This window comes from Primulina eburnea, chromosome 3, assembly GCF_022965805.1.
Source record: "Primulina eburnea isolate SZY01 chromosome 3, ASM2296580v1, whole genome shotgun sequence".
Taxonomy (NCBI): Eukaryota; Viridiplantae; Streptophyta; class Magnoliopsida; order Lamiales; family Gesneriaceae; genus Primulina; species Primulina eburnea.
Window position 1 is genome coordinate 17451502 of NC_133103.1, and position 24170 is coordinate 17475671.

General features: G+C 39.8%; 3 protein-coding genes across 4 annotated transcripts; 2 read left to right on the forward strand and 1 right to left on the reverse strand.

Moving 5' to 3' along the window:
* The first annotated feature begins 99 nt into the window (after window positions 1–99).
* Window positions 100–3561, forward strand: LOC140827108 (gamma-tubulin complex component 3-like). Its single transcript, XM_073189714.1, is given in 3 exon segments — window positions 100–2242; window positions 2244–2713; window positions 2806–3561. Coding segments are annotated over 3 exon segments (2841 nt in total). The 5' UTR covers window positions 100–184; the 3' UTR covers window positions 3119–3561.
* Window positions 3562–4406: 845 nt separating this feature from the next.
* LOC140827110 (uncharacterized) lies at window positions 4407–6008 on the forward strand. Its single transcript, XM_073189716.1, has 3 exons — window positions 4407–5392; window positions 5599–5678; window positions 5772–6008. The coding sequence occupies exons 1-3, from the start codon at window positions 4493–4495 to the stop codon at window positions 5863–5865; spliced, it is 1074 nt and encodes a 357-aa protein (XP_073045817.1). The 5' UTR covers window positions 4407–4492; the 3' UTR covers window positions 5866–6008.
* Window positions 5738–9884, reverse strand: LOC140827111 (thioredoxin-like 3-1, chloroplastic). Of its 2 annotated transcripts, XM_073189719.1 has the most exons (6): window positions 9522–9881; window positions 9307–9381; window positions 9134–9200; window positions 9009–9026; window positions 6638–6754; window positions 5738–6577 (listed from the first exon to the last, which is right to left on the reverse strand). In XM_073189719.1, the coding sequence occupies exons 1-5, from the start codon at window positions 9821–9823 to the stop codon at window positions 6656–6658; spliced, it is 561 nt and encodes a 186-aa protein (XP_073045820.1). In that variant the 5' UTR covers window positions 9824–9881; the 3' UTR covers window positions 5738–6577; window positions 6638–6655. The 2 variants fall into 2 exon arrangements, with proteins under 2 accessions (XP_073045820.1, XP_073045819.1); XM_073189718.1 differs by lacking the exons at window positions 5738–6577; window positions 6638–6754 and having other exon boundaries at window positions 8394–9026; window positions 9522–9884.
* Window positions 9885–24170: the final 14286 nt, after the last annotated feature.

The window sequence follows — 24170 nt, forward strand, 5'->3', positions numbered from 1 at the left end:
CACTGCTAGCCAGTCAGGCTAAGCCCATGCGGGCTATATTTTGATAATTTATTTAGGTTTTATGTTGTTTAATAAAAAAAATCCAACAAATATAGTTTTATTATATTATTCGTTTCCCCGCCTAATCTCTCTAAATACGAACTCGGTATACACTAAACAACGGCGACGCCGCGGCCGTTCCACCATGGAGGACGACGACCGGAGGGTAGTAGATCTAGTCAAAGAACTAGTTCATCGCTTACTATCCAACCCTCTATCACCCGGAAACCTCGCTTCCTCTTCAATCCCCACTCAGGAAGAGTACAATCAAGCCCTAAAGTACTCTCTCCGCATCCTCTCCAGCCGTTTGAATCCCTCCATTGCTGCAGACGAATTCTCCGTTGTCGAGTCCATCAAGCGCCGCCTCGCCACTACCGGTAAGTCCTACGAAGCCCTAACTTTTACCGATATCTACTCTAAGTTCTCGTTGAAAAATGGTCCCGGGAGCGTGAAAAATAAGTGGGCTGTACTCTATTTGCTGAATAGAATATCTGAGGATCAGAAATTGAAGAAAAATCAGTTTTCGGATAAAATTACTAATGGGTTTCTGGATTCTGTGTTTGCTGGCGGGTTGCCAGCGTTGCATGAGAGTGATGTATTGAGCGATCGTCCTGGTAGGTTTGTGAAATCGAGTAAGGATTTGGGCGATGGAGGGTTTAATGGCCGTGTTGATCATTTGCGGGGTTTTGGTGGAAACGTGTCAAATTTGAGGGGTTCAAGCAATATTGGGAAATTGGATAAAAGTTGGAGCGAAAAGGATGTTGGCAAATATTCAGATAATATAGTGTGTTCAAATGAAAATGTGAAGCACTCGAGGGGGTTGAGGGATAATACGAGTCATTTTAGAGCTAAGGAGATTGTGGAGAAAGGATGGAATGGAGGGGTATTGATGGTGACAAAGGACCCTGGAAATCTTCGTGAGATGGCATATAGGGAATTTGCAGACTTGATTAAGGAAGAAAATGAGGTTTCCGAAGAGGTATTGGTGAGGGATGTGCTCTATGCATGCCAGGGGATTGACGGGGCATATCTGAAGTTTGATGAAAAGGCCGATGAGTATGTTCTTCCAGAATTTATTAAGGTGCCAAGGGCTACTAGGACAATGGTCCGAAAGCTCTGCGAGCTTGGATGGTTGTTTAGAAAAGTCAACCGGTATATAACAGAGAGTATGGACCGCCTTCCAGCTGAGGATATTGGGACTGTTGGACAAGCATTTTGTGCTGCGTTGCAAGATGAATTGTCAGTGTATTACAAGTTACTGGTTGTGCTTGAAGGGCAGGCAATGAATCCGATTCCTTTAGTTTCTGAAAATGCATGCTCAGGGAACTATCTCTCATTGAGGAGATTGTCAGTTTGGTTTGCTGAACCCATGGTAAAGATGAGGTTAATGGCTGTTTTGGTTGATAGTTGTAAAGTTCTAAAAGGTGGGGCCATGGCTGGTGCAATTCATTTGCGTGCTCAACATGGTGATCCGCTTGTTAATGATTTCATGAAAAAGCTACTTCGTCAGGTGTGTTCTCCACTCTTTGAAATGGTGAGGAGTTGGGTATTGGAAGGGGAGCTCGAGGATATTTTTTCAGAATTTTTTGTTGTAAGTCAGCCTGTGAAAGCAGATTGTCTCTGGAGGGAAGGTTATCGACTACTTGATTCAATGCTTCCTTCTTTCATATCTCAATCTCTTGCTCAACGTATCTTAAGGACTGGAAAGTCCATCAATTTCCTTCGAGTTTGTTGTGAGGATCGAGTATGGGCTGATGCCGCAAAAGAGGCGGCAGCTGCAGCTGGTACCACTACTAGGAGAGGTGATCTTGGATATGGTGAGACTGATGCGCTGGAATCTTTAGTAGCAGAAGCAGCAAAGCGAATAGATAAGCATTTGTTGGATGTTATATATACACAATATAAGTTCAAAGAACACTGCCTTGCAATCAAGAGATATTTACTTCTTGGCCAAGGTGATTTTGTTCAGTATCTAATGGATATCGTTGGCCCTGAGCTGTCTGAGCCTGCTAACACGATAAGCTCATTCAAGCTTGCCGGATTATTGGAAAGTGCGATTAGATCATCAAATGCGCAGTACGATGATGGTGATATGCTGGATAGTTTAAGAGTTAAAATGATGCCACATAACACGGGGGACAGAGGATGGGATGTGTTTTCATTAGAATATGATGCAAGAGTTCCACTTAACACTGTCTTCACCTGAATCTGTTATGTCTAGATATCTCAGAATTTTTAACTTTTTGTGGAAGCTTAGAAGGATAGAGCATGCACTGATTGGCGTTTGGAAAGGCATGAAACCAAACCGTGTTACTTCTCAGTTCTTTTCTAAGTTGCCACGTGCTGTTACCTTGCAGTTGATTTTGACATCAAGGAAGTACCAAGTTCTCTGGGACGAGATGAATCATTTTGTCACAAATCTTCAGTACTACATAATGTTTGAAGTCCTGGAGGTGTCGTGGTCTAATTTCTCCAAGGAAGTGGAAGTATCTAAAGATCTGGATGATCTACTTGGAGCACATGAGAAGTACCTCCACTCAATCATTGAGAAGTCTCTTTTAGGCGAACGATCTCAGAACCTTAACAAGACCCTTTTTACGTTATTTGACCTCATATTGCGATTCCGAAGTCACGCAGATCGACTTTATGAAGGCATAAATGAGTTGCAATCAAGGTATTGTTTTTTATTTGCATCCTTTATTCTCCTACTAAACTGGATGCGCAATGTTTCTTAGCTTTTCTCCCTGCTTTTCGTAATACATCCAGAACCACAGAGTCTTCCCGCCCGTATCGGGACAAAGCCAAATTGCAGAAGCAATCAATTAAAAGATCTTCAGAACCCAGTTCTTGGCTTGGTGAAGGCAGGAAAGAACTTACAAGACGAGCCGGGGAATTTCTTAGAAATATGGGGCAAGCTGTTGATGCAACTGCAAATGAATATTCATCACTTTTTGAGGGTTTTATTTCACAATTGCCAATACAACAACATGTCGACTTGAAGTTCCTCATGTTTCGGTTGGACTTCACGGAATTCTACAGCCCGTTGAAATCCAATGCAGGCGGGAAGCTTTTATTGTAACATGTGACTAACGGTACTAATTGTCATTGGAATCACATATACCCATTCAATCCTCGCTGCGCTAGTTTTGAACGACTTCTGTGTCTAATTCTCCCACATTGGCCAGATTGTGTATGTAATTCATACCTAAGGCCTGCAACATATTTACACATTATACTTCATTTATGTTTATCATTGTTGCCTCGTCCTCTGTCCGGAATGCTTTCTGGGAGGGGGTAATGTGCGGTGGAACGTGGAACTGAAGGTATGTTGCCGTTGCCTTGTGGTTTTGTGTTTATTATTCTACATGTATTTGTATTTGATCATAAATTAGCGCCTTTTTTGGTGTTTTACAAGCTTTCTTTCTTGATTTTGTAATGTTGCTCCGACTGTGTATTGAGGAGAATTGAGCAACTTGCTCTCTTTTAATTATCTCCGTTACATTTCAGGAAGGATTGTTTCAACACGTTCTTGTATTTTTTAGTAACGAGAAAAGAGTGATTTATTTGCGAGTTTTTGCATCATATTCTGTCTTGTGTGAGTTGAAGTTAAAGTTCTGTCGTAGATACAGGAGCAAGAGAATATAAATATTGATTTTCTCCACTTCATCACGCTCTGCTTGATGTTTTTCTATGAGATTTGGTTATGTTGGAAGATGGAGGTTTTATACGAGGTGTGTGGTTTGGACTTTGGAGGTGTAAGTCAGTACAGCTATCTATAAGTCTCACTAGCAGTTCGTTCAAAACTCGAACTAAGCTTCACAGCTCCAGTTGAATTCGTTAAGCTCAGTTATTTATTTCTACTCAAATAACTATATATATACTTTTATTTTAAAGATATAAAATTTTAGGGATATTTTTGTTAGAATTTAAATTCTAAACTTTTATGTCTATATGCCATTAAGAATATCGAGTTTTTCAATCACAAACTCGGATATTTAACATCTACACGAGTTAAGCTCAAATTTGAAATTGATCATTCAATCGAATTCAAACAGATAAAATTAAAATTGATTATGGCCAATTTCGACTCGTGCATCTTCACTCAGGTAAAAACTTGTGTGAGACGGTCACACGGGTCATATTTTGTGATACGGATCTCTTATTTGGATCATCCATGAAAAAATATTGTTTTTTATGTTAAGAGTGTTATTTTTTTATTGTGAATATCGATTAAGTTGATTTGTCACACAAATAAATATTCGTACCGTTTAAGAGGAAACACACTCCTTCGGTCAAATTGGTTCTTATTTTTGTTTCTTTGTTTTTTCCCCCGAATACAGCGTATATCTTGTTTCATGTTTAATAAAATATAACGATCGTTCAAACGTAGGGTTTTTCAGGCTTGACTATATTTATAGAACTAGTGAGCGCACACCAAGCATCTCTGTTAAAAATGGCCAAAATTGGCGAGGGAGACAAACGATGGATCGTGGAAGACCGCCCCGATGGCGCCAACGTCCACAACTGGCACTGGGCAGAAACCGATTGCCTTGATTGGTCCCGAAATTTCCTCACTAACCTCCTGAGCAATAAAACAATCCTTTCTGGCGACGGAAATCTCTACATCAAAACCAAGGACATCGAAAAACTCGAAGGAGAAGCATACCTTAACGTTCGGAAGGGGAAAATAATACCCGGGTATGAGTTAAATTTGATTCTTTCGTACGAGGCTGAGGTCAAAGATTCCGACGGTAGTTCTGTGATTTTGAATACTGAGGGTACTGTTGAGGTTCCTTACATAGCCGACGAGAATGCTGGCGAAGATCCGGAGATTAGAATTAGTGTAAAAGATGATGGGCCGATCGGAAAAAGGGTGAAGGAAGCATTTATTGCGCATGGGAAGCCGTTTGTGTTTGAGAAAATTAGAGATTTTGTCAATGCGATGGCGAAAGGTGGACCTGCTAAGGATGATTTGGAAGTTAAGAAAGTAACAGTGAAAAAACCAGCTTTTGATTCTGGGTCTGCTGCTGGTTCGAGTAATATTTCGACCAGTAACAGTGGCTCAAGTGTTAAGGAGAGTAAGAAGAAGCAGGAGAAGAGAAATGAGGGGTTTAAGACAATTACTATGACTGAAAAGTTTAATTGTCGAGCTAAGGATTTGTACGAGATTTTAATGGATGAGAATAGGTGGAAAGGTTTTACTCAAAGCAATGCTCGGATAAGTAAGCAGGTGGGAGGGGAGTTTAGTATCTTTGATGGTTCAGTGACGGGGAAAAACGTTGAGTTGCTGGAGGGAAAGTTGATTGTTCAGAACTGGAGATTTGGTAGCTGGCATGATGGAATCGAGTCAACGGTAGAGTATCCGTCTATCTCGAGCTTTGATGTTTTCAAACTCTTTGTTACTACTGCGAATTAGATTTGTATGTTATAATGCACATTAAGAATATGTGGCTTTTAGTTTAGGTTGAGTTGCTGAAAGATGGCATCATTCATTCTTTGGTTGAATGGATAAAAATTTCTTACCAAATTTGCTTGTAAGAAATGGTGATTTTCATGCAGGTGCGGCTGAGCTTTGACGAGCCTGAATCTGGGATGACCGTTGTGAAGCTCACACACACTGATGTACCCGAAGAAGACAGGTAAGTATCTCTGGTTAAATGTTTTTTTGACGTTGTTGGAGTAAGTTTCAATTTGCTGGGAGAGTTCTTATGTAAATGACTAAGATATTGCAGATATGGCAATTCAACCGTGGTGGAAAATACCGAGAGGGGATGGAGAGATATCATATTCCACAGAATACGGGCAGTTTTTGGCTTTGGAATATGAATGTGCTTCAGGTTTTCATTCTTGTCGAGAATAGAACTGTATAATGTTTGACTCGACTATTTTAAACCATGGATTTAATACGGCAAATTTGACACAAGACCACGACTTGTCTGGGTATCAAGTTAGAGATTTTTCTTCTGTTATGTTTCTGCTAGTAATTTGAATCTGTCTGTGTAAGCACTAACAAAAAATTTGCTTTCTTCGAACCTTTTTCTTCTCTATTACTTGGTAAAATGGTTGAGACCCTCGACAAATCTTTTACAAAGTTGGAAACCATTCCGGTACTATTGCAATATGGCTCGTCTACTGGGAAATGCTACCTGAGGGTCGGTTGTCTTTGTGGGTATTTTTTGCCTTTTAGTGGAGTTAAACTGGCTTCTGCTTCTGATAGATATGATTCAACCAATTCTACTTGGCAAAGCTTATGAATTTCGAGGAAAGAGTTGGTTGGTTCGTTTTCTTCCGCAGTATTCGATCAACATCCATATATACACTTCGAATATCAACATATGCGCATATTTTCCGATCCTCTGTCGTGTTCAGATGTAAAAAACATTGGTTAAGGCCAGATCCTATGACTTTCTTTAGGTAGAACATGCCTAGATTATCTATATTACGTGCAATCTACCAAAAAAAAAAAAACAAAACAAAACAAAAGCTTGTATTTACATGCTGTCATGTTACATAAACGCATACAATACTGATAATTGTGATATATATATATATATATATATATATATATATATATATATATATATATATATATATATATATATATATTGTTTCTATTTTATACAAACTGCTGGATCATTTGTCTCACTTCTTCGATAACAAGCCATGCTTTGTGGCCTCCGATCACCTCCGCTTTCATTTCTCCATCACTCCACAACTGCCAAGCGCCATGCGTTATTATAAATTAACAAATGAAATGAAGAATTAGCAAATGACAAGTAACCATGATTTGGGTTATTATAAAACCAAACATTCAATTACATTTTATATCTCAAACAAAATATAAAATTATGCAACAAAATACCCAGATATCCTAGTATTTTTACATTAACAATTCAGGTAGATTCCAATATGGTTGATTAAACAACGTTTTACATGTTATAGCATACAGCATTATAAATATTATAATTCTATAGTTTCAGAATTTTGATGATAAATGATATATCAAGTATTTACATAGAAGTATGTTTTTTAGTGAATGTACGAGAAGTATTGGACATGCTAAACTTGGGTTATCTACACACAAAGTTTTGATAAGTTGTGCACTTGATAATGAGCATCTCATGGATGCCCAAATTGTTCGCGGGAACATCTCATGGAACGTTACATTGCATATTAAATGATTGCAAGACGTTTTCGCGAACATTTTGGAACATTTTAAACAACAGTATGATGAGACGACTGATGTGGCGTTATGTCGATGTTCTAGCGAAACATTTAATGCAGCGTGTAGTGACATTCCATGATATATTTATGCGAACATCTTGAGCGCTCATGAGAGCATCTCCAACCCATCTCTATTTTGGAGGAAATCTCCAAATTAGAGTATGGGTTGGTGCTCCAACCCAACTCTAATAAATGCAATCTCCATTTTGGAGATTGCAATAGTGATCCTCCATTTTTGGAGGATCACTATTCATATGGAGATTCTACTAAATTACTGAAATGCCATCATAACAATTGCAAAATAGTCTTTTTGTATTTTTATGTATTTGTTTTGCTCCATTTTATATTATTATATTTCAAATTAATTAATTTTATTGTTAAAGAATTTTATACTTAATTAATTTATTTCAATTGTTTTATTATTTTCATGAATTAATTATATGTATATTATTTATAATAATCATGAAATGGAAATAATAAACAAGATAATGATCACAAAAATTAATAACATAATTTATTAGAAACACTTAGGATGTGTTTGATTGAGTGGATTAAATAAGGATAGATTAATAGTCAAATATTTATCGTTAAAATTTTAAGTTGTTTTAATAATCATTTTGACCCGGTTTAAGATCCAATTTTATGGACAACTATTTGATTGATAAAATTGGATCTTAAATCGGGTTAAAATGATTATTAAAATATCTTAAAATTTTAACGATAAATATTTGACTATTAATCTATCTTTATTTAATCCACTCAACTAAACACACCCTTATTGTCTATTTAATTTATTTAACTTGATAAACATGTGATTTTTTAGATGATAAACAGTAGACAATGCTAAATGACATCACAAACAATTAAAAGACATCATCAACAATTTAAAAAACACACACAACAATAAAGTTAAACGTCGATTTTTTATATATTATGTTTATCGAAATAATTAAGTTCGGTTATATAATACATAATATAATTATATGTGTGTTTTTGAAAATGAAAAAAAAAGAAATGAAGTATTTTGTAATATTTTAGAGGATATGCGTTGGAGAAGGTTTTCAAAAATAGAGATCACTGATCTCTATTTTAGAAGATAGAGGATGAAAAATAGAGGATATGGGTTGGAAATGGCCTGAGGTGCACACCTAGGGGTGGGAAAAAATAAAGATCGTTTCGGTATACCGCACTTACCGTTCCGTAAAATAACACACATATTTAATTTAACGGTATACCGAATATTTCGGTATATGAAATTTAAAAAAATTCGGTATTTCGGTATACCATTTTTTTTATATATATTAGAAATTATAATATAATTTTGTTCTTATTTTTTGTGTTGGGCTTTTTAGCTTTTTCGTGATGAGAATAACACAATTTTTTTAAAAAAAATTCGGTATAAACAGTATTATACTTATGCTGTACGAAATTTCGGTACACCGAAGTTTTTTTGGTAAGAGCGGTATGGAATTTATGTCATACCGAAATTTCGGTTTTGGCATTCATTTTTCGGTATCAAAATTTTTCGATACGCTATACGGTATTATTTGGAAAAATCGGTATACCATATCGAACCAGGCCTATGCACACCAATAGATGGGCTGCATATCAAATTCACACATATATATTTACACACAAAACGTGAGAAATATATAATTACTGCAAGATAAATAACAAACTAGCACCAAATATATGAGATACTTGTGACTGATTAATTGTGAAAACCGGTGAGAGAATAAACTAACCTGGATTGTCGGCATTTTCTACACGAAAGGCGCAATGAAAACATACCAATGTTAGCAACAAACATCGGCCAAAATAAAGCTTTATGTGTGTGTGTGTGTGTGTGTGAGACTAAAAATGGACATACCGATATGTTTCCACGCTTTACCAGTGGTTGAGGCACCTTGTTGACGTCCACACAATAAAATTTCACCCTACCATTTCAAGCAAATCCATCTCAAGATAGCCATTAAATGTACGAAATTAATGAAAATTCGATTTGGAAAAAATTTAAAGGCATAACTGAACAGAACAACTCACTTGTTCTCGTAATCAGCGGCCAATTTCTCCAACTTTGGCTTCAAGTAAATGCATTTTCTACACCAAGCAGCCATCCTGTTATGCTTAAACATGTCAGAAACAATTACTATATATCCCACCATTTTCAGTTTTGTATCATTATGCACCGTTTGATTCGTCAGATAGTTAGCCTTCATAAAATTGATCAAGAAAATAGTGAGAAATTCGAGATCGACCAATCAACGACAATGGGTTTCGAGTCAAGTTTAGCTTGCTCCAGAATCTGATCAAACTGCTCGCAATCTTGAATGGGCTCCATCTCCAAAGTTTCGGGCTTGAACAATTCTGGCCAGAAAGAATGCGCCCTTAAATCTCTTTTAGCTCTTCCTTTCCACTCGTTGCTGCTCCGACCGAATCCGAACCCGTTTGATTTGGCGAAGATTGAACCAGGTCCGGAGGTCCAGGCGTGAAGCTGCTGGGGTTCCCGTTGGTGGATCTCTCTGTACAGAATGTGTGGATTTGGAGATAATATAGACATGCTCCTGTGTCGTGAAAGAGGAGGGTTCTATCAGTTATAGATAAGATCGATTTTTTTTTTCCTAACATTTTCTTTTCTTCTTTTTATATATTTTTTTTGAAAAAATAACTTTCTTACGAGAAAAAATTCGAAATTCTCAACTTCAAAACCGTATCAGGATGATGGACTGCATTTTATGTTGTCTTCGATGTTATTTAACTTACTGCAAAAATTTGTTTGAGACGGTTTAACAGGTCGTATTTATGAGACGGATTTCTTATTTGGATCATCTATAAAAAAATATTATTTATTTTGATAAGAGTATTACTTTTTATTGTGAATATAGGTATAGTTGATCCGTCTCACAAATTAAAATCCGTGATACGGTCTCACATGAGACCCACTCTTAACTTAATATCCACTTGATAAAATAGAACGCATTATTATGTTTAACGCTGCTTTGTTTCGGCATCAATCAATAACTACAAATTCCGTCAAACTAAAAATGTGTTAAAGTTAATCATTGAAACATATCAAACCAATCAAACTTAAATACGATATTTTCAAAATCGGATTGTATTGGTCGATTCGACCGAGAAACCGATCACAAGTTCGGTCCGAAAACACACCTAAAAACTTTACATATGTTTTCTTCATTTAAAATATAATTTTTAAAAAATATTGTTTCTCAATTATCATAAAATAAAAGTAAATACTTATTTTGACATACAAAGTACCTATTATGAGGTTTCAGATACTTGATTTCGCTCTTTGAATACTTCAAATATATAAGAAAATACTATATTTTCGAGAATTAACCATAAATTCAGTCATTGTTGGTCTTTACATGAAAAATACATTAGGGTGACTTATTCCTGTCATTTTATTTTTTTATAAGAAACATAGGTCATCACTCATCATGAAATAAGATTAAATATTTATTTTGACCTACAAAATACATATTTTGGAGTTCCAAATGCTTGATTTGACTCTATAAATACTCCAAATGTGTAATAAAATACTGGATCTTCGAGCTATCACAATAAATTCAATAATTTCTGGTCTTTTAATTGGAAATGCATTAAGATGACTTAGTCATGTCATCTATTTTTTGAAAAAAAACACAGTTTCTCACTCATTGTTGAATTAGAAAAAAGTACTTACTTTGATCGATAAAATACATATTTTGGGGTTCCAAATATTTGATTTGGCTATTTGAATACTTCAAATGTGTAATAAAATACTTAAGTTTCAAGTAATATTAAGTTACTTTTGATGATGTCATTTGTGAAGTTAAAATGTGATACTTAAATTGGTACAAAGAACATCTAATTAGAGTCTATAAATAAATGATTTTACCCCGTAAATACTCATATCCAATTATTTGAGGATGTCAAAATATAATTTGAATTTAATATTAAGTGACATCGATAATGAAATTCGTGAAGTAAAAATGTGATACTTAAATTAATACAAATAATACATAATTCGAGTCCACAAATACTTGATTTTACCTTCTAAATACTCAAATTCGATTGAGTATGTCAAAATATATAGTTCGAAGATAATGTTGAATGTTTATTGATGATGAGATTTGTGAATAAAAAATGTGCTACCTAAATTGATACAAATAGTACCTAATTTGATTTCACATATACTTGATTTACTCTTTTAAGACTCAATTTTGATTATTTTTTGGTATAAAAAAATATAGTTTCAAGTAATATTGAGTTATTTGATTTCGTAAATGAGATACTCACAATATGTATTAAAATACTGGATATTCAAATAAAAAACGCAAGTTCACCAAGTGTTGATATTTTTATGGAGATACATTTGGACGACGTATTTATCTCATTTAATATTTTTTTTAAAAAACAAAGCAAAACAATTTCTCGACTAAGCATGAAAATTTTAAAGTACTTATTTTTACTTGAGAAGTACCTAATTTGAGTTTGCAAATACTTGATTAAATGATATACCCATAATATATATTAAAATACTGGATATTCGAATAGACAACGTAAGTTCACCAAGTATTGATATTTCTATGGAATAAGCATTCGGATGACATATTCATCTCATTAATATTTTTTTTTTGTAAAAGAAAAAACAAATTCCCAACTAAGCATGCAAATTTTAAAGTATTTATTTTATTTGAGAAGTACATAATTTGAGATTGCAAATATTTGATTTGGTACATGAGATACTCATAATATGTAATAGAATACTGGATATTCGAATATGCAATGTAAGATGACCAAGTGTTTATTTTTCCTTGGAATATGTGATACCTAAATTAATACAAATAATACCTAATACGAGTCCACAAATACTTGATTTTACCATTAGATACTCAAATTCGATTATTTGATGATGTCAAAATATATAATTTGAATTCAATATTAAGTGATCTTTGATTATCAGATCCCTGAAATAAAAATGTGATACATAAATTGTTAAAAGTATTACATAATTAGATTCAACTGATAATTGATTTTATCATTTAAAAACTCAAATTTGATAATAAGTATAATGAAAGAATATTGATACATATAATGAATGATTACCAATAAATATGATGAATGAATACTAATGTGGATGATATCAAATGAAGTATTGTCTTGTCATTTAATGAATACCAACAAGTATTGTGAATGAATATTAATGATATTATAAATTAATACTCATAAGTATAAAGAAAAAAATACTAATAAGTATATTGAATAATTACCAAAAAGTATTATGTCAAATAAGAATAATTGTCAAATAACTCATTCAATGAATATCAAAAGTATTGTCAATTAATATTGATGAGTATTTTATAAATCATTAATATAAAAATCGATAGATATGCTTAAAATGCAAACTTCAAGCTCATTTACGAACTATGTTCATAACGCATCTCTCAATTAGTCTATTATGAATAATGAACTATGTTTATTTATTTAAATGACATGAATAAGTATTCTAATAAATTTTCCATTGAAATATTGCATATTCAAATATCCAGTATTTTAATGCATATTGTGAGTATCTCATTTACGAAATCAAGTATTTGCAAACTCAAATTAGATATTTCTCAAGTAAAACTAAGTACTTTAAAATTTTCATGCTTATTTGAGAATTTTTTTACCAAAAAAATATTAAATAAGATGAATATGTAATCCAAATGCATCTTTCATGGAAAGACCAATACTTAGTGAACTTACGTTTTCATATTCGAATATCAAGCAGTCTATTTATATATTATGAGTATCTCGTGCAGCAAATTAAGTATTTGCATTATGAAATTAGGTACTTCTCAAGTAAAATTAAGTACATTTAGATATCCATGCTTATTTGAGAATTTATTTTTTTTTTAACAAAAAAAAGATTAAATGAAATGAATATGTCATCCAAATGCATTTTCCATAGAAAGACCAACACTTTGTGAACTTAAGTTTCATATTCGAATATCTAGTATTCTATTACATATTATGAGTATCTCATGTACCAAATCAGGTATTTGCAATGTGAAATTATGTATTTCTCAAGTAAAACTAAGTACTTTATAATTTCCATGCTTGTTTGGGAATTTGTTTTTTTTTTTTTTTACAAAAAATATATTAAATGAGATAAATATGTCATCCAAACGAATCTTCAGTGGAAAGCAAACACTTGGTGAACTTACGTTGAATATTCGAATATCCAGTATTCTATTACATATTATGAGTATCTCCTGTACCAAATCGAGTATTTGCAAACTCAAATTAGGTACTTTTCATCCAAATGCATATTCCATTAAAATACCAACACTTGGGAGAATTTACATTGACTGTTCGAATATCCAGTATTTTATTACATATCGTGAGTATCTCATTTACGAAATCAAATATTTGCAACTCAAATTAGGTACTTCTCAAGTTAAACTAAGTACTTTAAAATGTTCATGCTTATTTTAGATTTTTTTTTTTTACAAGAAATATATTAAATGAAATGAATATGTCATCCAAATGTATTTTTCATGAAAAGTCAACACTTGGTGAACTTACGTTGCATATTTGAACATCCAGTATTCTATGACATATTATGAGTATCTTCTATGTCAAATCAAGTATTTACAAACTCAAATTAGGTAATTCTCATCCAAATGTATATTCCATAGAAATACCAACACTTGGAGAACTTACGTTGCCTATTCAAATATATATTATTTTAATACATATTGTGAGTATCTCATTTACGAAATCAAGTATTTATCAACTCAAATTAGATACTTCTCAAATAAAACTAAGTACTTTAAAATTTTCATGCTTATTTGCAAATTTGTTTTTTTAACAAAAAAATATATTAAATGAGATGAATATGTCATCCAAATGCATTTTCTATTGAAATACCAATACTTGGTGAATTTATGTTGTCTATTCGAATATCCAGTATTTTAATACATATTGCGAGTATCTCATTTATGAAATCAAGTATTTGCAAACTCAAAATAGGTATTTCTCAAGTAAAACTAAATATTTTAAAATTTACATGCTTAGTTTTGAATTTATTTTTTTTTTACAAAGAAATATTAAATGAGATGAACATATCATCCAAATATACCTTTCATGAAAAGACAACTAATGACTGAATTTATTGTGATCTTCGTATTTTCTTACACATTCGGAGTATTTAAAGAGTCAAATCACGTATCTGGAACTTCAAAATAGATACTTTATATGTCAAAATAAGTACTTAATCTTAATTCACGACGAGTGAACAACTATATTTTTAAAAAAATAAAATGACATAAATAAGTCATCATAATGCATTTTTAATGAAATACCAATGATATCGCTGAAATCGGTGATGCTAGCTGGGAAGTCAGATCCCCGCTTGGAGAGCTCGGGTCAAACCTGGGGGCGCTGGCTGGGAGGTCGGATCTTCACCTTGGGAGCTCGGATCAGGCACCTCGAAATCCAGAAACACAAACAAGAGTGTTAGAAGGGGGCCGGAAGGTTGTTCCGGCGTAGCCCCTCCGACGCTCAAGTCAGAAAACTGAGAGAGAAAACTGTGTGTGTAAAGAGAATGTGAAAAAGCATGAAGTGTCTTTTAAAGTTAACGAAACCTGGTATTTATAGGTGAACCGCAGAGTCCTAGTTTTGGTAGGTTTCGATCTTGAGAATCTTCGGAAGATTTGATTAGATCTTCACCCAGATTTGATTTAGATGTCGTTAGATTTAATTCAGATCTTTAATGGGCTTTACTTTTCTGGGCTTTGATCTCTGCGGGCTACGCGCTTAATATCTGAGTAAGGGCTCTCGTAGGCATGAGCCCACGAGACAATAGGACCTCATGGGACCTCGGCTCGGGAGCTCGGCCGAGGGTTTCTGATCGTCCCGATAATACCTTCTTGGAGGTCGGCTCGGGAGGTCGGCCAAAGAGCTCGGCCAGGGAGGTCGGCTGACCTCTCCAATCGCTGGAAATTCCGATATGGGAGGTCGGCCAGAGATGACCTCCCGGATGACCTTAAGCTTCCTTCTGAATGCATGCTGGGCTTTGCTTGAGATGGGCTATCGAGAGTGGACCGAGCCCGTCCTCCCACCGGGGGTATCACGAGTCCCCCCCTTAAGTCGAGCTGACGTTGAAGACCTGAAGCTCGTGGTTTTCTGAGCTCTCGATGGCCCATGATTATTCTGAGCTCGCTGCCTCTGTATTACCATGAGATCATGATGACCGAGTAACTGGATGAGCTGGGGGGGAAAGTCAAAAACCTGTGGGTGCCTGAGCTCCCGGTAGCTCTTATCTGTACCGAGCCTCGAAGTTTTATTGCTGTGCTGATCTAGGGTTACCAAGTTATAGGGAGCTCTGCCCTCAGAAAGTGAGTCTTCAGCTGAGCGTAGTTTTAGTTCGTCCTGAGCCGGGAGATGAAGTTCATAGCCGAGCTGAATGACTAAACAAGGCACTCCACACTATGATGAAGTTCTGGCTGAGCTGAGCTTATGTTTGTGTCCCCTAAGCCACGCTGATTCCTTTCGGTATCTGTGCTGAGCTTAGATGGCGGCGAGCTTCCAGCTGTGCTGAATACGAAACGTCACTGCCAGCTGTCAGTTAAAAAGTAAGTTTCACATATTTCGATACAATCTTGGCCGTTTAAGCCTTTCGCGATCAACGGTCAGATCTCCTCCTGGTCCCTCTATAAATACCCGTTACCCCTTTTATTTCATTTACTACTTTCCCTTCATTTTACCTCGGCTCCGACCTTCCAAAAGAATTCGTCCTTTTCCTCAAACCCCTGCTCTCCCGATCTTCAATGGGTATTGTTTCATGGCCTCCCCCAACCGTTCTTCCTTGTCGACCTCCGAGGGGATATTCCGAGAGGTGGATCAGTATGATCCCCTCACGGAAGTCGTTTCGGGATCAGGTGGGTGTCCTGAGACTGAGGGGGTGAGCTCCCGCCTCGTTCCTGATGATGATGGGGCAGCCCTGAATCAGCTCAGTCTCAGTTACCCAGAGGAGCCAATCAGGACGTCCGACCCCTGGTTCGAGCTCCACCCTTCGTGGTTGGATACCTCGGATGAGCTCCGCATCCGAGCTATCTCGTGCGCCCCTGCAGATTATTATTTCATATTCCCTCACTCTGAGGAGCGAGCTAACAATCCCCCTCCTGGCTACTACACCTTCTATCAAGACCAACTAGAGGCTGGCCTTCGATTTCCACTCCCTTCTTTCTTTCAGAAGCTCAGCCAGTTTTACCAAATTCACCTCGGCCAATTCACCCCCAATGCTTTCCGTACCTTGTGCAATTACGTAGTTCTTTTCAAAGCTTTAGGTTATGAAGTCGACCCTATTTCCTTCTCCCATTTCTACCTCCCTAAAAGGTCAGAGGAGGGCCCCTTCTACTTCTCAGCTCGGCCCAACTGTCAGTTTTTTGAGGGGGCCCCGAGCTCTAACAAACACTGGAAAAACCATTTCTTCTTTGTCCATCCCTCCGATCAGTGGGACATCTGTTCTCAGTGGAGGGTTTCTCTTCCTGAGCTCCCATGTCCCCTCTCGGGCTTTCGTAAGAGCAGCACCTTTCTCGGACCATTCGGGGCGATTAGGGGTCGGCGTTTCCATACACCCACTCTCTTAGCTGAGGACCTCTTGAGTTATTATGGGCTCAGCTCGGCCAAGGTCACATCCCAAGGCAACGAGGGTATGGAACTTTAGCCCGACCCCTGCTGATCCCCTCACACACACATTTTCTTTTCTTTTTTTTTTTTTTTTTTTTAACCTGAGCCACTGTTTTTGTCTCAGCTGCCAGAGTCATGAATGCCCTCATCAAAAAGGCTGAAGCCCGGAGGCAACAGAAGGCTAGCTCGGCCGGTACGGACAAGGGCAAAGCCGTGGTTGCTGAGGTCAGCGCGGAGGAGGTTACTGTTGTTTCCATTGCTGAGGCTCAAGTGGTTCCTCCGATCTCCTCCCGGAAACGCCGAGCTCCCGAGACTCCCCGTTCTCATGGGCAGTCTGGAAGCAGCGGGGAGCTCGGTCCTGTTCAAACTGAAGTCCTGCCCCTTCGACAGGTGAGGTCAGATACCTCCTCACAAGTTCTCCGCTGTCGCTCCAATCTGTACGATATGTATCGGGAGGACCTGCGTATGTGGGGGCAGGGCCATCCCCTCTTGCTGGGGCCCTTCTCCGGGACATCGCCTCGAAGGCCGATGCGGAATTCTTGGATGGGCTGAACTGGGCTGAGCTTATCAGGAGGTCCACCAGCGCCAGTGCTGAGGTAAATAACCTCAGCTTGTTTCTTTATGCCACTTAAACTTGGCTAACACTTTTCTAATGCAGGCCGCCCTGCTGAATGCCGAGGTGGCATTCAGAGCCAATAATATCCGGAAGCAGTCTTCCAAGGAGGCGAGGTCCTTCCAATCTACCTCGGCCGATCTGGAAAGCAAACTTGCCGCCCTTACGGAGGCCTTGGATAAGGAACGGGCCAACTCGACGAGGAGGGAGGCCGACATGCGGGAGGGCTTTGTTGCCGAGACCAGGAAGCTGAAGAACGAGCTGCGCTTGGCTGAGGTTCGTCTAGATGCTGCTCAGGAGGAGACAAAGGCCGTTAAGGAGGAACTTAACGTAGCTCAGCAGGAGATCGTTTCAGCCCGAGCTGACCTCGCCAACGAGACTGAGGTCTTTAAAGAGTCTTTTTTGAAGTCAGAGGAGTTTTGGGACGTCGTCGCTGAAAAGGCCCTCAACTTCATCTATGTGGGTTTTGATGGTGCGGTGGCCCAATTCAAAGATGCTGGCTATCCTCCAGAGGGAACCTCGGCCGATTTTCTGGATGCCAAGAAGGTCGTAGAGAACCTCCCCCCCGACGCCTGACCCCCAGTGTCTTCCTTTGATTTGAGCTTAATTTGAGTTGTACTCTATTTATATTTTATTGTATCACTCTTGTCCTCCCAAGCAAGAGATCAGCTAGTTAATATTAGGTCGGCCCGGAAAAAATAAACTATCATGCCGGGAGAAGTCGGATGGGTTCTCGAAGCCTAGCCAAATAACGTCAGGATAATGAATTAATGAGACTTAGCTGTGAGAGGTCGGCTGGGCTCTTAGAGCCCAGCTCAACACTTAAATTGATAATAAGTCAATGATGCCAATCTGAGAGAGTTCGGCTGGGCTCTTAGAGCCCAGCTAAACACTCGATACAATAATGACGGTCAAAATACGATAACAACAACGATAACAAAATAGGATATCAATGAGCTCGGCTCGACCATTGAAGCTCGGCCAACCACTTAACCATAATAACTTGGTAAAAATAAAACAGCGATGAGCTCGGCTCGGCCTGGGGAGCTCGGCCAGCCACTTAACCATAATAACTTGGTAAAAATAAAACATCGCTGAGATCGGCTCGGCCAGCCACTTAACCATAATAACTTGGTAAAAATAAAACAGCGATGAGCTAGGCTCAGCCTTGGGAGATCGGCCAGCCACTTAACCATAATAACTTTGTAAGGATAAAACAGCGATGAGCTCGGCTCGGCCTTGGGAGCTTGGCCAGCCACTTAACCATAATAACTTGGTAAAAATAAAACATCGCTGAGATCGGCTCGGCCATGGGATCTCGGCCAGCCACTTAACCATAATAACTTTGTAAGGATAAAACAGCGATGAGCTCGGCTCGGCCTTGGGAGCTTGGCCAGCCACTTAACCATAATAACTTGGTAAAAATAAAACATCTCTGAGATCGGCTCGGCCATGGGAGCTCGGCCAGCCACTTAACCATAATAACTTTGTAAGGATAAAACAGCGATGAGCTCGGCTCGGCCTTGGGAGCTTGGCCAGCCACTTAACCATAATAACTTGGTAAAAATAAAACATCGCTGAGATCGGCTCGGCCATGGGAGCTCGGCCAGCCACTTAAGCATAATAACTTTGTAAGGATAAAACAGCGATGAGCTCGGCTCGGCCTTGGGAGCTTGGCCAGCCACTTAACCATAATAACTTGGTAAAAATAAAACATCGCTGAGATCGGCTCGGCCATGGGAGCTCGGCCAGCCACTTAACCATAATAACTTTGTAAGGATAAAACAGCGATGAGCTCGGCTCGGCCTTGGGAGCTTGGCCAGCCACTTAACCATAATAACTTGGTAAAAATAAAACATCGCTGAGATCGGCTCGGCCATGGGAGCTCGGCCAGCCACTTAATAACTTTGTAAGAATAAAACATCGATGAGCTCGGCTCGGCCTTGAGAGCTTGGCCAGCCACTTAACCATAATAACTTGGTAAAAATAAAACATCGATGAGCTCGGCTCGGCCTTGGGAGCTCGGCCAGCAACTTAACCATACTTTTGGACCGTAAAATTTATGCCGAGCTGAGGTGAGCTATGAGGCTCCTGATCTGCCTGAGGGTGAAAACCCTTCTCATACTTGGCGTGACCAAGATGAGGTGAGCTCTGGGCTCCTGATCTGACTGAGGGTGAAAACCCTTCTCATACTTGGCGTGACCAAGATGAGGTGAGCTCTGGGCTCCTGAACTGGCTGAGGGTGAAAACCCTTCTCATACTTGGCGTGACCAAGATGAGGTGAGCTCTGGGCTCCTGAACTGGCTGAGGGTGAAAACCCTTCTCATACTTGGCGTGACCAAGATGAGGTGAGCTCTGGGCTCCTGAACTGGCTGAGGGTGAAAACCCTTCTCATACTTGGCGTGACCAAGATGAGGTGAGCTCTGGGCTCCTGAACTGGCTGAGGGTGAAAACCCTTCTCATACTTGGCGTGACCAAGATGAGGTGAGCTCTGGGCTCCTGAACTGGCTGAGGGTGAAAACCCTTCTCATACTTGGCGTGACCAAGATGAGGTGAGCTCTGGGCTCCTGAACTGGCTGAGGGTGAAAACCCTTATCTGCAATAATAATAATTTCTAACAAAAATGCATAATTTTATTAATGTATCTGAATAAAGCATCAAAACCTGACGTCCTTGCATCGAAAGTAAATGACATAAAAAAAAAACTAAAGCTTCTAGCAATATCTAAGCATAGTATTTGCGAAGGTGATAAGCATTACACGGCCTCTTCAATTTCTTCCCTGTCCAGTCTTCTAAGTAGTAGGCACCCGAGCTGAGCTTTTCCACCACTTTAAAAGGCCCTTCCCATTTTGGATCGAGCTTTCCAACCTTCTCTTCCTGAACCTTCTTAAAGACCAGGTCTCCCACCTGGAAGCTCCTCTGAATGACCTTTTTGTTGTAGGACTGGGCTATGCGTCTCTTGTAAGCTTCCATTCTTATGGCCGCGGCTTCTCTTTTTTCTTCCACGAAATCCAAGTTTGCTGCTCGTCTCTCATTGTTTTGCTCATCATAGAATGTGACGCGAGGTGTCTCTTCACCGATCTCCGCCGGAAGCACGGCTTCATTTCCATAGACTAGGCTGAAAGGCGTCTCCCCCGTGCCTATTTTTGGGGTGGTCCTGTATGACCAAAGCACGCTAGGGAGTTCCTCCACCCAATTACCTTTCGCGCTCCCGAGTCTGGTCTTCAGGCTCTGCACTAAGGATCTGTTGGTGACCTCCACTTGGCCATTGCATTGAGGGTAGGCCACGGAGGTGAAGTGCTGCTGGATCTTCATCTCTTTACACCAGGCTTGGATCCGGCTTCCTTGAAATTGCCTTCCGTTGTCGGATATCAACTTCATCGGGACCCCAAACCTGCAGACGATGTTCTTCCAGAGAAATTTGAGTACCTCATTTTCAGTTATCTTAGCCAAAGCCTCAGCCTCTACCCACTTTGAGAAGTAATCTATGGCCACGAGCAAGAATTTTTTCTGGGCTGGGGCCGGGGGAAAAGGTCCCACAATGTCGATCCCCCATTGGTCAAACGGGCAGGCTGCCACAATACTCTTCATTAGGGCAGCTGGTTGATGTTGGAGCTTACCATGACGTTGGCAGCTGTCGCATGAGATGACGATGGCTAGAGCATCTTTTAACATAGTGGGCCAGAAATATCCGGCCAAGAGTGCCTTTCGTGCTAGAAAGTAAGATCCCAAGTGATTCCCGCAACAACCTCCATGAATCTCTCTTAGTACATAGTTAGATTGCTTGGGACCCAAACACTTGAGAAGAGGCCGAGAGGCTGACCTCTTGTAAAGAGTTCCGTTGATCATTACAAACCGAAGGCTTCTTCGCTTCATCCTGTAAGCCTTCTTCGGATCTTCGGGGAGCACCCCATCTTTCATGTAATCTAATAACTCGGCGCGCCAGTCATTGTCTTCGTGCTCAGGAGAGGGGTAGTGCACAGAAGGGCTTAGCTCTACTTGGACCACCACCTCTCTTGATTTCCAGCTGTGGAGCGAGCTGGCCATTTTAGCAAGGGCGTCGGCTCCCTCATTCTCTTCTCGGGGGATCTGCTTAAAAACCAGTTCTGTAAAGAGTTCTTTAGCTGCTTCCACCGCTTTTACGTATTCTATCAATCTTTCATTCTTGATGTCGTATGATCCATTCATTTGGTGGGCCACCAGCTGAGAATCAGAGAAGATGTGGACTCGAGCTGCTCCGACCTGCCGTGCTGCTCTTAGACCCGCTAAGACCGCTTCGTATTCTGCCTCATTGTTGGATGCCCTAAAGTCTAGCCTCACGGCTAACTTTAGTTCATCCCCTTTTGGAGAGATTAATAACACACCAACTCCGCTGCCTTCATTGGTGGATGAACCATCCACATAGACCTTCCAAAGATCTTCCATCTCCACATGCAAAGTCTCGGCCAAGAAATCGGCCAAGGCCTGCGCTTTGATTGCGGTTCGAGGCCCATATTGAATGTCATATTCCCCTAGTTCAGTGGTCCACTTTACCAACCTTCCTGAGATATCAGCATGCGTCATTATTTTCCCGAGAGGGCTGTTGGTGAGGACCATAATGGGGTGAGATAGAAAGTAAGGCCTTAGTCTTCGAGCTGTTGTGACCAAAGCCAGAGCGAGCTTCTCCACAACTGTATATCTGAGCTCCGCTCCCTTGAGGGCGTGAGAGATGTAATATACGGGGCTTTGTTCCGTGTCTTTCTGCCTGACCAAGACTGAACTAACAGCCATCTCAGTGGCCGAGAGGTAGACATACAATGGTTCCCCTGGGGCTGGTTTGGCTAATATGGGGAGCTCCGCCAAATGCTTCTTCAGATCCTCGAATGCCCTCACGCATTCTTCATCCCATTCGAATTTTTTAGCTTTCCTGAGGACTCGGAAGAAGGGTAAACTACGATGTGCCGCTCTTGAAATGAATCGTGACAAAGCGGCGATTCTCCCGGCGAGCTTCTGGACCTCCTGGAGATTCCCAGGAGGTGTCATAGATTGAATAGCTTTTACTTTCTCAGGATTGGCCTCAATTCCCCTTTCTGTTACCATGTACCCAAGGAATTTCCCACTTTTGACCCCAAAAGTGCATTTTTGGGGGTTCAGCTTTAGCCTGTAAGATCTCAAAGTGGCAAAGGTCTCACGGAGATCCTTTATGAGATCAGCCGAGTTCTTCGACTTTACAAGAATATCATCCACATACACTTCCACATTTCTTCCGGCCTGGGCTGAGAAAATCTTGTCCATGAGCCTTTGATAGGTGGCTCCCGCATTTTTTAATCCGAAAGGCATCACTACATAACAAAACGTCCCTTCGGAAGTGATGAAACTCACTTTGTCCTGGTCTTCTTCTGCTAAGGGGATCTGATGGTATCCTTGATAAGCATCCATCAAACATAAGTACTGATGACCTGCCGTGGAATCAACCAGTTGGTCTATCCTCGGCAAGGGGTAACAATCTTTTGGACAAGCCTTATTAAGATCTCTGAAGTCGACGCACATTCTCCATTTTCCCGAGCTCTTGGGGACCAGAACAACATTTGATAGCCATGTTGGGAAAAAGATCTCCCTAATGTGTCCTGCCTTAAGAAGCTCGTCTACCTGTTCTTTTATTACCTTGTCTTTCTCGGGGCCAAAATGCCTCTTCTTCTGTTTGACTGGCCGGGCTTCAAGGAGAGTGTTGAGGTGGTGTTTCATTATCCCGGGGCTGATCCCCCGAAGCTCTTGTGGAGACCAAGCAAATGCATCAATGTTAGTTTTTAAACAAGCCAGTAGATCATGCTTGGTTTCGGGATCAAGATCAGCCGCCACCCTGACACTCCGTTGGACCCCTATTTCCACCGTTTCTGGCTCCTCTTCTGAGGTGAGCTGAACCTCTCTTCTGGAGGTCATATTTGGTTGGGCCACAATCATCCCTACCTCGGTCCGAGATCTTTTGACTTCTTGCCTTACCTCATCCACATAACATCGTCGAGAGGATTTCTGATCCCCCCCGACGACTCCTACTTCATTCCCCACAGGATATTTCAGCTTTTGATGATAGGTAGAGCTTACAGCTCGGAAGTCGGCCAGGGCAGGTCGGCCAAGTATTCCGTTGTAGGAAGAGGGGGCATCCACCACAGTAAAACATGTCATTTTTGTGATGCGGTGAGGTCCCGCCCCTAGGGATAAGGGGAGCATGATTTGCCCTACAGTTTGGACCGCATGTCCTGTGAAGCCAAATAAAGGCGTAGAGATATGATCAAACTCGAAACCTTCCACTTTCATTTGGTCCAGGGTTCTTTTGAAAATAACGTTAACTGAGCTTCCGGTGTCAACAAAGATTCTTGCGACGTCATAGTTGGCGATAGTAAGAGTGACTAATAAGGCGTCGTTATGAGGTGCCACAACACCTTTCATATCATCCGGCCCGAAGCCAATGACGGGGTCATCTTTGGGGGCAAGGTCTAACCCCAAACTTTCCAATCTCCGACCATGAGCTTTACGAGCCCTGCCCGAATCTCCGTCGTCGGTGGCGCCGCCCGTTATCATGTGGATTATACCTCTGGTCGGATCATTAGCAATCTGCTGGACCTGAGGGCCTTGA

Excerpts from the sequence above, each read along its gene's own strand:
- LOC140827110 (XM_073189716.1), top strand. The coding sequence starts at position 4,493 with ATGGCCAAAATTGGCGAGGGAGACAAACGATGGATCGTGGAAGACCGC. Across the intron at positions 5,393-5,598 it reads ATGATGGAATCGAGTCAACG|GTGCGGCTGAGCTTTGACGA; the intron begins GTAGAGTATCCG and ends ATTTTCATGCAG. Across the intron at positions 5,679-5,771 it reads GATGTACCCGAAGAAGACAG|ATATGGCAATTCAACCGTGG; the intron begins GTAAGTATCTCT and ends AAGATATTGCAG.
- LOC140827111 (XM_073189718.1), bottom strand. The coding sequence starts at position 9,823 with ATGTCTATATTATCTCCAAATCCACACATTCTGTACAGAGAGATCCAC. Across the intron at positions 9,382-9,521 it reads AAACCCATTGTCGTTGATTG|GATGGCTGCTTGGTGTAGAA; the intron begins GTCGATCTCGAA and ends TAAGCATAACAG. Across the intron at positions 9,027-9,133 it reads TAAAGCGTGGAAACATATCG|AAAATGCCGACAATCCAGGT; the intron begins GTATGTCCATTT and ends CCTTTCGTGTAG.